We start from the raw sequence: 14,110 nt of genomic DNA, 5'->3' as shown, positions 1-14,110 counted from the left end.
AATTGTAAATGAGAACTTGTTCTCAACTTGCCTACCTGGTTAAATAAAGGTGAAATAAATAAAAAAATTCTCTCAACCAGTTTCACCTGGAATGCTTTTCCAACAGTCTTGAAAGAGTTCCCACATCTCTTTGCTTATTTGAGCTGTTCGTGCCATAATATGGACTTGGTCTTATGCCAAATCGGGCTATCTTCTGTATGTATTTTATTTATTAGAAATTTTATTTCATCCTTTATTTAACCAGGTAGGCTAGTTGAGAACAAGTTCTCATTTACAGAGACCTGGCCAAGATAAAGCAAAGCAGTACAACACAAACAATTACACAGAGTTACACATGGAGTAAACAAACATACAGTCAATAATACAATAGAAAAAGTCTATATACAGTGTGTGCAAATGAGGTAGGATAACGGAGGTAAGGCAATAAATAGGCCATAGTGGCAAAAAAATTACAATATAGCAATTAAACACTGGAGTGATAGATGTGCAGAAGATGAGTGTACAAGTAGAGATACTGGGGTGCAAAGGAGCAAAATAAATAAAATAGATAACAGTATGGGGATGAGGTAGTTGGATGGGCTAATAACAAGTGGGCTATGTACAGGTGCAGTGATCTATGAGCTGCTCTGACAGCTTGTGCCTGAAGCTAGTGGGGGAGATATGAGTCTCCAGCTTCAGAGATTTTTGCAGTTCGTTCCAGTCATTGGCAGCAGAGAACTGGAAAGAAAGGCGGCCGAAGGAGGAATTGGCTTTGGGGGTGACCAGTGAAATATACCTGCTAGAGTGCGTGCTATGGGTGGGTGCTGCTATGGTGACCAGTGAGCTGAGATAAGGCGAGGTTGTACCTAGCAAAGACTTATAGTTGACCTGTAGCCAGTGGGTTTGGCGATGAATATGAAGCGAGGGCCAGCCAAAGAGAGCATACAGGTCGCAATGGTGGGTAGTATATGGGGCTTTGGTGACAAAATGGATGGCACTGTGATAGACTGCATCCAATTTGCTGAGAAGAGTGTTGGAGGATATTTTTTAAATGACATCGCCGAAGTCAAGGATCGGTAGGACAGTCAGTTTTACGGGGGTGTGGTGGCAGCATGAGTGAAGGAGGCTTTGTTGCAAAATAGGAAGCTGATTCTAGATTTAATTTTGGGCTGGAGATGCTTAATGTGAGTCTGGAAGGAGAGTTTACAGTCTAACCAGACACCTAGGTATTTGTAGTTGTCCACATATTCTAAGTCAGAACCGTCCAAAGTAGTGATGCTGGGTGGGCGGGCAGGTGTGGGTAGTGATCGGTTGAAGAGCATGCATTTAGTTTTACTTGCATTTAAGAGCAGTTGGAGGCCACGAAAGGAGAGATGTATGGCATTAAAGCTTGTCTGGAGGTTAGTTAACACAGTGTCGAAAGAAGGGCCAGAAGTATACAGAATGGTGTCGTCTGCGTAGAGGTGGATCAGAGATTCACCAGCAGCAAGAGCGACATCATTGATGTATACAGAGAAAAGAATCATCCCGATTATTGAACCCTGTGGCACCCCCATAGAGACTGCCAGAGGTAGGAACAACACGCCCTCTGATTTGACACACTGAAGAAGTAGTTGGTGAACCAGGCGAGGCAGTCATTTGAGAAACCAAGGCTGTTGAGTCTGCTGATAAGAATGTGGTGATTGACAGAGTCGAACGCCTTGGCCAGGTCGATGAATACAGCTGCACAGTATTGTCTCTTATTGATGGTGGTTATGATATCGTTTAGGACCTTGAGCGTGGCTGAGGTGCACCCATGACCAGCTCGGAAACCAGATTGCATAGTGGAGAAGGTACTGTGGGATTCGAAATGGTCTGGGATCGGTTTGTTAACTTGGCTTTTTGTATACCAACCCTATTCCAACCCTACACCAACCCAATTTGTATACTGGAGTGATAGATGTGCTGAAGATGAGTGTACCCTACCTTGTCACAACACAACTGATTGGTTTAAAAGCATTAAGAAGTTTTTAAAAAATCCACAAATTCACTTTTAACAAGGAACACCTGTTAATTGAAATGCATTCCAGGTGAAGCTGGTTGAGAGAGGTATGAATGCCAAGAGTGTGCAAAGCTGTCATCAAGTCGGGGCGGCAGGGTAGCCTAGTGGTTAGAGTGTTGGACTAGTTACGAAAGGTTGCAAGTTCGAATCCCCTAGCTGACAAGGTACAAATCTGTCGTTCTGCCCCTGAACAGGCAGTTAACCCACTGTTCCTAGGCCGTCATTGAAAATAAGAATTTGTTCTTAACTAACTTGCCTAGTAAAATAAAGGTACAAGTCAAAGTGTGGCTACTTTGAAGAATCAAAAATATTTTTTGATTTGTTTAATACTTTTTTGGTTACAACATGATTCCATATGTGTTATTTCCATATTTATTTCCATATGTGTTATTTTTTAGTTTTAATGTCTTCACTATTATTCTACATTGTAGAATATAGTACAAATAAAGAAAAACACTTGAATGAGTAGGTGTGTCCAAACTCTTGACTGGTACTGTATATAAATGGTGTCAAGACATTAATGTTTCAAGAACGGAGTGTGGATATTTGGCCTGTTGAATCAGTTTTATGGCTGACTGAATGGAAGATGAGAATTGTGAATTTTCTTGTCCGCTGGCAGGAGTAGAAAGGTAATTCTAGGTAAGAAATTACGAGTCATTACTGTCCGTTACGCAGTCAGTACAAATGTGTCTGACACCAAGACAAGACCTAGACACTCAATGTGTGGTCTCGAGACCGGATGCACTACAACACTGCTATCTCTAGACAATGTACCGCAATCACTCAAATTATGAAATTATGAAATGAAATACCTTGATGGAGGACTCCATCTCTACTTATGGAATCCCAAAAGTTTCCTATTTTAAGAATTTGGGAGTAGATACAGTATACAGTTGAAGTCGGAAGTTTACATACACTTAGGTTGGAGTCATTAAAACTAATTTGTCAACCACTCCACAAATTTCTTGTTAACAAACTATAGCTTTGGCAAGTCAGTTAGGACATCTGCTTTGTGCATGACACAAGTAATTTTTCCAACAATTGTTTACAGACAGATTATTTCACTTATAATTCACTGGGTCTGAAGTTTACATACACTAAGTTAACTGTGCCTTTAAACAGCTTGGAAAAATGCCAGAAATTATGTCATGGCTTTAGAAGCTTCTGATAGGCTAATTGACATAATTTGAGTCAATTGGAGGTGTACCTGTGGATGTATTTCAAGGCCTACCATCAAACTCGGTGCCTCTTTGCTTGACATCATGGGAAAATGAAAAGAAATCAGCCAAGACCTCAGAAAAAAAATTGTAGACCTCCACAAGTCTGGTTCATCCTTGGGAGCAATTTCCAAATACCTGAAGGTACCACGTTCATCTGTACAAACAATAGTATGCAAGTATAAACACCATGGGACCACGCAGCCATCATATCGCTCAGGAAGGAGACGCGTTCGGTCTACTAGTAATGAACGTACTTTGGTGCGAAAAGTGCAACTCAATCCCAGAACAACAGCAAAGGACCATGTGAAGATGCTGGAGGAAACAGGTACACAAGTATCTATATCCACAGTAAAACAAGTCCTATATCGACATAACTTGAAAGGCTGCTCAGATATTGCAGTGGCCATCACAAAGCCCTGACTTCAATCCTATAGAACATTTGTGGGCAGAACTGAAAAAGCGTGTGTGAGCAAGGAGGCCTACAAACCTGACTCAGTTACACCAGCTCTGTCCGGAGGAATGGGCCAAAATTCACCCAATTTATTGTGGGAAGCTTGTGGAAGGCTACCCAAAACGTTTGACCCAAGTTAAACAATTTAAAGGCAATGCTACCAAATACTAATTGAGTGTATGTAAACTTCTGACCCACTGGGAATGTGATGAAAGAAATAAAAGCTGTAGTAAATCATTCTCTCTTCTATTATTCTGACATTTCACATTCTTTCAAATAAAGTGATAATCCTAACTGACCTAAAACAGGGAATTTTTACTCAGATTAAATGTTAGGAATTGTGAAAAACTGAGTTTAAATGTATTTGGCCACGGTGTATGTAAACTTCCGACTTCAACTGTATTTCCTTCCTTAGATAAAATCATTGCTAGAACGCGCAAACCAATTCCACCCGACCTCAATAATTGGAATAATATCGCTGTTGCTTTAACTGGCCGGATATCAATTTTCAAAATGAATATATTGCCACGGCTAAATGTCTGTAGTTCAATGCTTCCCATGGCTCCCCCTTCTGGCTATTGGGATAAAATTCATAGTGCGGTTTCAAAATGTATATGGCAAGGTAAACGATCCCGGATAAAATTGATACATTTACAAATAGTGAAAAACAGGTCTATTCATACCAAACATTAAATCGTATTTCCAGGCAAGCATTTCGTCCCATCGTAAATTGGTTTAGACATGATTCTCTCTTCTGTAGAGAGAGATATGGTTTATCCTATTGCACTGGAGGAGGTGGTCTTCACTGATATATCCCTTAAACAATGTAAACTACGCTTTGGTCCTATTATTGCTTAAAAAAATGTTTATTCGGCGCATGTGAAAAAACGATTTGATTTGTTGATAGTGCTGTTAAAAAGGCAGAGGCGCGCTTTATCATGGACAGACTTCTCCCCATCTTAACTACTGTTGTATCAATGTTTTGAACATGACAGTTTACAGTCCAGGATTAGTCAACTCAACTTGCTCAATTTCCACATTATTCATTACAACATTTAGTTGAGGTAACAATAGCCTTAAGCCAAGCACTGTATGAATCAAGGCTGTGAATGTAGCATAGACTATTATATTGTAGTATAGCAGAGGAATAACACAGGGTTTTAAAGTCCCATTTAGCAGAGGAATGTGTAATTGTATCACTCTATGCAAATCAACACACTGCAACATATTTTTGTTCAAATATAGTTAAATACTGTGACAAACTAAACACATTTTCAAAAGGTCAAAAGGGATGTGATGCTTTCTTTTCTGGCAGTTCATTCCTTGCTAAGAGGATCTATAGATGGAGGAAGTAACACTCATCGGAGGATAGGTTTACTGAGCTTATACACACATCTTACAGTACTCATAACTCCACTTTAATACACACCAATAGGAAAAGGACAAATGGACATTGCAGTTACAAGAAAATCCATATATCAACGGAATCGTTTGTCTCTGCAATTTGTTTTTCTCCATTTCAAAAGACAAAATAATGCATGACATGTAAAGCATGAAGAAAATTATTGGCAGATAGTTTAATTCCATTACTATTATATAAAAGGTGTATTAATGTTTATTCTGAGCATATTGATTGTGAAAAACATAAAAACAAACGTCTGTCATCCAACAGTTGACAGTAAACAGAAAACGCCCTTCAGTGACAATAGACCTTACATTGTACATTCATATAAATATACCGCCATGTACAATGTTGTGGACTGTCACGCCCTGACCTTAGAGAGCTGTTTTATTTCTCTATTTGGTTAGGTCAGGGTGTGATGTGGGGCTGGCATTCTAGGTTTTGTTTTCTATGTCTCTTTATTTCTATGTTTTGGCCGGGTATGGTTCTCAATCAGGGACAGCTGTCTATCGTTGTCTCTGATTGGGAATCATACTTAGGTAGCCCTTTCCCTCCTTCAGTGTGGGTAGTTAACTTTGTTAGAGGCATTCATAGCCCTGTTAAGCGTCACAGTCGTTTTGTATTGTTGGCGACATTTCTAATAAAGAGGAATATGTACGCTCACCACGCAGAACCTTGGTCTGCTTCTTACGATGCCCGTGACATGGATGCCCAAACGTCTCTATATGAGATATGCATAAACGTGTCACCTCATTCAGTATTATCTTTGGATAATATTTCAATACATCCTGAAAAATGTACACAATCCTCTTGTACGAATATGACTCTTGTTTCTATATGACCTGAACTGCTGGGATGGAGGCTACTTTCAAGAAGCTTCCCAGCAGATCTGGGTCAAATAGTACTGTTCAAACATCAGATACTTCAAGTACTTGACATGCTCTTGATTTAGCTTACTGGTATACAGGGTGGGCAGAGTTTGCAATTTTGGCACAATTCCAATGGTTCCATTATAATAAGCAAGCTAAATCAAGCGATCTTCAAGTATTTGAAATAGATGTATATGTGTGTATATACATACATACATGCATACATACAGTGCGTTCGGAAAGTATTCAGACTTACGTGACAGACTTATTTTAAAATTAATTTTTTAAAATGTTTTCCTCAATCTACACACAATACCCCATTATGGAAAGCAATAACAGGTTTTTAGAAATGTTTGCACATTTATTACAACCCCCCCCCCCCCAGACATAGCTTATTTAAATAAGTATTCAGACCCTTTGCTATGACACTCGAAATTGAGCTCAGGGCATCCTGTTTCCATCGATCATTCTTGAGATGTTTCTACAACTAAATTGGAGTCCACCTGTGGTAAATTACCTTGATTGGACATGATTTGGAAAGGCACACACCTGTCTATATATGTTCCCACAGTTGACAGTGCACGTCAGAGCAAAAACCAAGGGATTGTTTCTAAGCACAGATCTGGGGAAGGGTACCAAAACATTTCTGCAGCATTGAAGGTCCCCAAGAACAGAGTGGCCTCCATCCTTCTTAAATTTAGACACCCTATGCCTTGATGACAGCTTTGCACACTCTTGGCATTCTCTCAACCAGCTCCATGAGGTAGTCACCTGGAATGCACTTCAATTAATTAACAGGTGTGCCTTGTTAAAAGTTCATTTGTGGAATTTATTTTCTTCTTAATGCATTAATGCATTTGAGCCAATCAGTTGTGTTGTGACAAGGTAGGGGTGGTATACAGAAGACAGCCCTATTTGGTAAAATACCAAGTCCATATTATGGCAAGAACAGCTCAAATGAGCAAAGAGAAACAACAGTCCATCATTACTTTAAGACGTGAAGGTCAGTCAATTCGGAAAATTTCAAAAAGCATCAAGCTCTATGATGAAACTAGCTCTCATGAGGACCGCCACAGGAAAGGAAGACCCAGAGTCACCTCTGCTGCTGGGGATCAGTTCATTAGAGTTACCTGTCTCTCATGAGGACCGCCACAGGAAAGGAAGACCCAGAGTCACCTCTGCTGCAGAGGATCAGTTCATTAGAGTTACCTGTCTCTCATGAGGACCGCCACAGGAAAGGAAGACCCAGAGTCACCTCTGCTGCTGGGGATCAGTTCATTAGAGTTACCTGTCTCTCATGAGGACCGCCACAGGAAAGGAAGACCCAGAGTCACCTCTGCTGCTGGGGATCAGTGCATTAGAGTTACCTGTCTCTCATGAGGACCGCCACAGGAAAGGAAGACCCAGAGTCACCTCTGCTGCAGAGGATCAGTTCAGTAGAGTTACCAGCCTCAGACATTACAGCCCAAATAAAAGTTAAAGTAACAGACATCTCAACATCAACTGTTCAGAGGAAACCGCATGAATCAGGCCTTCATGGTCGAATTGCTGCAAAGATTCCACTACTAAAGGACACCAATAATAAGAAGAGACTTGCTTGGGCCAAGAAACACGAGCAATGGACATTAGATTGATGGAAATATGTCCAAATTTGGGATTTTTGGTTCCAACCGCCATTCTCTTTGTGAGACACAGAGTAGGTGAACGGATGATCTCCGCATGTGTGGTTACCACCATGAAGCATGGAGGAGGAGGTGTGATGGTGGGGGGTGCTTTGCTGGTGACACTGTCAGTGATTTATTTAGAATTTAAGGCATACTTAACCAGCATGGCCACCACAGCATTCTGCAGCGATACGCCATCCCATCTGTTTGCACTTAGTGGGACTATCATTTGTTTTTCAACAGGACAATGACCCAACACACCTCCAGGCTGTGTAAGGGCTATTTGACCAAGAAGGAGAGTGATGAGTGCTGCATCAGATGACCTGCTCTCCACAATCACCGACCTCAAACCAATTGAGATGGTTTGGGATGAGTTGGACCGCAGAGTGAAGGAAAAGCAGCCAACAAGTGCTCAGCATAGGTGGGAACTCCTTCAAGACTATTGGAAAATCATTCCAGGGGAAGCTGGTTGAGAGAATGCCAAGAGTATGCAAAGCTGTCATCAAGGCAAAGGATGGCTACTTTGAAGAATATAAAATCTGAAATATATTTTCATTTGTTTAACACTTTTTTGGCTACAACATGATTCCATATGTGTTATTTCATAGTTGTGATGTCTTCACTATTATTCTACAATGAGGAAAATAGTAAAAATAAAGGAAAATCCTTGAATGAAAGTTGTGTCCAAACTTTTGACTGGTACTGTATATATCTATATATATTTATATTGGATCCAGTTCTGCTGCACAGAACTGTGTAGCATCAGTAACATAGCCCAGGTGTCTGTCTGTTTCTACTTGTATGGCATGACATTGATAAAGTAGTTGGCTAAGGCAGAAACGACCTTATCAATACTCTTTATTCACCTGACAAAATACCAGGACCATTGATGCATACTTAAATATACAAGTTGGGTTATGAAGGGACATTTTAAGCTAAATAATTATGAAATATATGAGATACATTGATAAGTATATCAAGGATATATATGAATATAATATGAATATGTATTCAGACAAAGGCACTGATTTGGGGATGACCCTTTCTTGTGTACAGTCTCTCTCTCTGCTCATGGGTTGTCACTATTTAACCAGGCATGAAAGGACGGAAGGATATTGCAAATCTGATTTTCATCAACCTATGAGGGGTTGGGTAGAGTGGGTTTAATCCCTAAATTTACACCAAGAACAAAGGTCATGTGCTTGCTCAAACACTCTGATATCACTTTTGTCTGTTCTAGCATGTCTGTCTGTCTGTCTGTCTACTTCCGGCCCACGGTCTCTGCCAGCTTCTTGAGCCTCTTCTTGAGCTCCAGAGGAAACTTCTCGTAACACTTCTTACACACCGGCTTCATGTCAAACTCCACAAACTTGTTCCTGTAAGGAAGAGACAAAAATACAATCTTTATGATCAGGGTTCTGATTTTATTTGTCTTTCATTTATCTATCTATATATCACAAGTCTTAAATTCTAGCACTACTTTCCCTTCGGCTCCCCCTCCTGCCCCCTCTCTTCCCCTCCTGCTCCCTCTCTTCCCTCCTTCTCCCTTTCTTTCCCTTCTGCCCCCCTCCTGCTCCCTCTCTCCCCTCCTGCTCCCTTTCTTTCCCTTCTGCCCCTCCTCCTGCTCCCTCTCTCCCCTCCTTCTCCCTTTCTTTCCCTTCTGCCCCCCTCCTGCTCCCTCTCTCCCCTCATGCTCCATTTCCTTCCCTTCTACCCCTCCTCCTGCTCCCTCTCTCCCCTCCTGTTCCCTTTCTTTCCATCCTGCCCCTCCTCCTGCTCCCTCTCTCCCCTCCTTCTCCCTTTCTTTCCCTTCTGCCCCTCCTCCTGCTCCCTCTCTCCCCTCCTGTTCCCTTTCTTTCCCTTCTGCCCCCCTCCTGCTCCCTCTCTCCCCTCCTGCTCCCTTTCTATCCCTTCTGCCCCCCTCCTGCTCCCTCTCCCCCTCCTGCTCCCTCTCTTTCCCTTCTGCCCCTTCTCCTGCTCCCTATCTTCCCCTCCTGCTCCCTCTATTTCCCTTCTGCCCCTCCTCCTGCTCCCTCTCTCCCCTCCTGCTCCCTTTCTTTCCCTTCTGCCCCTCCTCCTGTTCCCTCTCTCCCCTCCTGCTCCCCTTCATTCCCTTCTGCCCCCTCCTGCTCCCTCTCTTCCCTCCTGCTCCCTTTCTTTCCCTTCTGCCCCTCCTCCTGCTCCCTCTCTTTCCCTTCTGCCCCCCTCCTGCTCCCTCTCTCCCCTCCTGCTCCCTTTCTTTCCCTTCTGCCCCTCCTCCTGCTCCCTCTCTCCCCTCCTTCTCCCTTTCTTTCCCTTCTGCCCCCCTCCTGCTCCCTCTCTCCCTCCTGCTCCCTTTCTATCCCTTCTGCCCCCCCTCCTGCTCCCTCTCTCCCCTCATGCTCCATTTCCTTCCCTTCTGCCCCTCCTCCTGCTCCTCTCTCCCCTCCTGTTCCCTTTCTTTCCATTCTGCCCCCTCCTCCTGCTCCCTCTCTCCCCCTCATGCTCCATTTCCTTCCCTTCTGCCCCTCCCCCTGCTCCCTCTCTCCCCTCCTGCTCCCCTTCATTCCCTTCTGCCCCCCTCCTGCTCCCTCTCTTCCCTCCTGCTCCCTTTCTTTCCCTTCTGCCCTCCCTCCTGCTCCCTCTCTTTCCCTTCTGCCCCCCTCCTGCTCCCTCTCTCCCCTCCTGCTCCCTTTCTTTCCCTTCTGCCCCTCCTCCTGCTCCCTCTCTCCTCTCCTTCTCCCTTTCTTTCCCTTCTGCCCCCCTCCTGCTCCCTCTCTCCCCTCCTGCTCCCTTTCTTTCCCTTCTGCCCCCCTCCTGCTCCTTCTCTCCCCTCAAGCTCCATTTCCTTACCTTCTGCCCCTCCTCCTGCTCCCTCTCTCCCCTCCTGTTCCCTTTCTTTCCATTCTGCCCCTCCTCCTGCTCCCTCTCTCCCCTCATGCTCCATTTCCTTCCCTTCTGCCCCTCCCCCTGCTCCCTCTCTCCCCCCCTGCTCCCTCTCTCCCCTCCTGCTCCCTTTCTTTCCCTTCTGCCCCCACTCCTGCTCCATTTACTTTCCCTTCTGCCCCCCTCCTGCTCCCTCTTTCCCTTCTGCCCCTTCTCCTGCTCCCTATCTTCCCCTCCTGCTCCCTCTATTTCCCTTCTGCCCCTCCTCCTGCTCCCTCTCTCCCCTCCTGCTCCCTTTCTTTCCCTTCTGCCCCTCCTCCTGTTCCCTCTCTCCCCTCCTGCTCCCCTTCATTCCCTTCTGCCCCCCTCCTGCTCCCTCTCTTCCCTCCTGCTCCCTTTCTTTCCCTTCTGCCCCCCCTCCTGCTCCCTCTCTTTCCCTTCTGCCCCCCTCCTGCTCCTCTCTCCCCTCCTGCTCCCTTTCTATCCCTTCTGCCCCCCCTCCTGCTCCCTCTCTCCCCTCAAGCTCCATTTCCTTACCTTCTGCCCCTCCTCCTGCTCCCTCTCTCCCCTCCTGTTCCCTTTCTTTCCATTCTGCCCCTCCTCCTGCTCCCTCTCTCCCCTCATGCTCCATTTCCTTCCCTTCTGCCCCTCCTCCTGCTCCCTCTCTCCCCTCCTGCTCCCTCTCTCCCCTCCTGCTCCCATTCTTTCCCTTCTGCCCCCCTCCTGCTCCCTCTTTCCCTTCTGCCCCCCCCTCCTGCTCCATTTACTTTCCCTTCTGCCCCCCTCCTGCTCCCTCTCTCCCCTCATGCTCCATTTCCTTCCCTTCTGCCCCTCCTCCTGCTCCCTCTCTCCCCTCCTGTTCCCTTTCTTTCCATTCTGCCCCCCTCCTGCTCCCTTTCTATCCCTTCTGCCCCCCCTCCTGCTCCCTCTCTCCCCTCATGCTCCATTTCCTTCCCTTCTGCCCCTCCTCCTGCTCCCTCTCTCCCCTCCTGTTCCCTTTCTTTCCATTCTGCCCCTCCTCCTGCTCCCTCTCTCCCCTCATGCTCCATTTCCTTCCCTTCTGCCCCTCCCCCTGCTCCCTCTCTCCCCTCCTGCTCCCTCTCTCCCCTCCTTCTCCCTCTCTTTCCCTTCTGCCCCCCCCCTGCTCCCTCTCTCCCCTCCTGCTCCCTCTCCCCCTGCTCCCTCTCTTCCCCTCCTGCTCCCTCTCTTCCCCTTCTGCTCCCACCTGCTCCCTCTCTCCCCTCCTGCTCCCTCTCTCCCCTCCTGCTCCCTCTCTCCCCCTTCTGCTCCCTCTCTCCCCCTTCTGATCTCTCCTGCTCCCTATTCCCCTTCTGCTCCCTCTCTTCCCCTTCTGCTCCCTCTCTTCCCCTTCTGATCTCTCCTGCTCCCTCTCTCCCCCTTCTGCTCCCTCTCTCCCCCTTCTGATCTCTTCTGCTCCCTCTCTTCCCCTTCTGCTCCCTCTCTTCCCCTTCTGCTCCCTCTCTTCCCCTCCTTCTCCCTCTCTTCCCCTCCTGCTCCCTCTCTTCCCCTCCTGCTCCCTCTCTCCCCCTTCTGCTCCCTCTCTCCCCCTTCTGCTCCCTCTCTCCCCTTCTGCTCCCTCTCTCCCCTTCTGCTCCCTCTCTTCCCCTTCTGCTCCCTCTCTCCCCTTCTGCTCCCTCTCTTCCCCTTCTGCTCCCTCTCTCCCTCTTCTGATCTCTCCTGCTCCCTCTCTTCCCCTTCTGCTCCCTCTCTTCCCCTTCTGCTCCCTCTCTTCCCCTTCTGCTCCCTCTCTTCCCTTCTGCTCCCTCTCTTCCCCTTCTGCTCCCTCTCTCCCCTTCTGCTCCCTCTCTTCCCCTTCTGCTCCCTCTCTCCCCCTTCTGCTCCCTCTCCCCCTTCTGCTCCCTCTCTCCCCCTTCTGATCTCTCCTGCTCCCTCTCTCCCCCTTCTGATCTCTCCTGCTCCCTCTCTCCCCCTTCTGCTCCCTCTCTCCCCCTTCTGCTCCCTCTCTTCCCCTTCTGCTCCCTCTCTCCCCCTTCTTCTCCCTCTCTTCCCCTTCTGCTCCCTCTCTCCCCTTTCTGATCTCTCCTGCTCCCTCTCTCCCCCTTCTGATCTCTCCTGCTCCCTCTCTCTCCCTTATGCTCCCTCTCTCCCCCTTCTGATCTCTCCTTCTCCCTCTCTCCCCCTTCTGCTCCCTCTCTCCCCCTTCTGATCTCTTCTGCTCCCTCTCTCCCCCTTCTGATCTCTCCTGCTCCCTCTCTTCCCCTTCTTCTCCCTCTCTCCCCCTTCTGCTCCCTCTCTCCCCCTTCTGATCTCTCCTGCTCCCTCTCTTCCCCTTCTGCTCCCTCTCTTCCCCTTCTGCTCCCTCTCTCCCCCCTCTCTCCCCCTTCTTCTCCCTCTCTTCCCCTTCTGCTCCCTCTCTCCCCCTTCAGCTCCCTCTCTCCCCCTTCAGCTCCCTCTCTCCCCCTTCTGCTCCCTCTCTCCCCTTCTGCTCCCTCTCTCCCCCTTCTGCTCCCTCTCTCCCCCTTCTGCTCCCTCTCTCCCCCTTCTGCTCCCTCTCTCCCCCTTCTGATCTCTCCTGCTCCCTCTCTTCCCCTCCTGCTCCCTCTCTTTCCCCTCTGCTCCCTCTCTCCCCCTTCTGCTCCCTCTCTCCCCTTCTGCTCCCTCTCTCCCCCTTCTGATCTCTCCTGCTCCCTCTCTTCCCCTTCTGCTCCCTCTCTTCCCCTTCTGCTCCCTCTCTTCCCCTTCTGCTCCCTCTCTCCCCTTTCTGCTCCCTCTCTTCCCCTTCTGCTCCCTCTCTTCCCCTTCTGCTCCCTCTCTCCCCTTCTGCTCCCTCTCTCCCCCTTCTGATCTCTCCTGCTCCCTCTCTCTCCCTTATTCTCCCTCTCTCCCCCTTCTGATCTCTCCTGCTCCCTCTCTCCCCCTTCTGCTCCCTCTCCCCCTTCTGATCTCTTCTGCTCCCTCTCTCCCCCTTCTGCTCCCTCTCTCCCCCTTCTGATCTCTCCTGCTCCCTCTCTTCCCCTTCTGCTCCCTCTCTCCCCCTTCTGCTCCCTCTCTCCCCCTTCTGATCTCTCCTGCTCCCTCTCTTCCCCTTCTGCTCCCTCTCTTCCCCTTCTGCTCCCTCTCTCCCCCTTCCGCTCCCTCTCTCCCCCTTCAGCTCCCTCTCTCCCCCTTCTGCTCCCTCTCTCCCCCTTCTGCTCCCTCTCTCCCCCTTCTGCTCCCTCTCTCCCCCTTCTGATCTCTCCTGCTCCCTCTCTTCCCCTTCTGCTCCCTCTCTTTCCCTTCTGCTCCCTCTCTCCCCCTTCTGCTCCCTCTCTCCCCCTTCTGCTCCCTCTCTCCCCCTTCTGCTCCCTCTCTCAGACATCCAGTCCAGCCAGTACACAGAGACAGGAAACAATTGGTGTTTTACCCATAAACAAACCAGGATCTGGTGAACAAAGCCTTCTCTTTACACTCTGACAAAATACACACGAGCGTACTGTACATGCCTCTAGCCTCATCCCTCTGATCAGAGAGAAAAGGACTTCCAGTCAGATTATTGCAGCATTATTACAACGCTGAATTATTATGTTAATCCCCTAAGTGTGTCTGGTTGAGGAATGGCCATATGGAGTAACCATTTCCTGCGGAGATCCTAAATATG

The 14,110-nt window shown here is 47.5% G+C and overlaps 1 protein-coding gene across 7 annotated transcripts in view; it reads right to left on the bottom strand.

Annotated features, from left to right (window-relative positions):
• Positions 1-8,466: 8,466 nt before the first annotated feature.
• Positions 8,467-14,110, bottom strand: part of LOC109877771 (LIM and senescent cell antigen-like-containing domain protein 1) — a 95,456-nt gene continuing 89,812 nt past the window's right edge. For all 7 annotated transcript variants that reach the window (XM_031806296.1, XM_031806297.1, XM_031806294.1 and 4 more), the window contains one exon: positions 8,467-9,002. Coding sequence is in view for 3 of the 7 variants with exons in the window: in XM_031806297.1 (XP_031662157.1) it covers positions 8,888-9,002 (115 nt within the window). In the remaining 4 variants the exon portion in view is untranslated. The remainder of the gene's footprint in view (positions 9,003-14,110) is intronic.

This window comes from Oncorhynchus kisutch, linkage group LG26 (genome assembly GCF_002021735.2).
Source record: "Oncorhynchus kisutch isolate 150728-3 linkage group LG26, Okis_V2, whole genome shotgun sequence".
Taxonomy (NCBI): Eukaryota; Metazoa; Chordata; class Actinopteri; order Salmoniformes; family Salmonidae; genus Oncorhynchus; species Oncorhynchus kisutch.
This window is presented reverse-complemented; position numbering and strand designations above follow the sequence as displayed.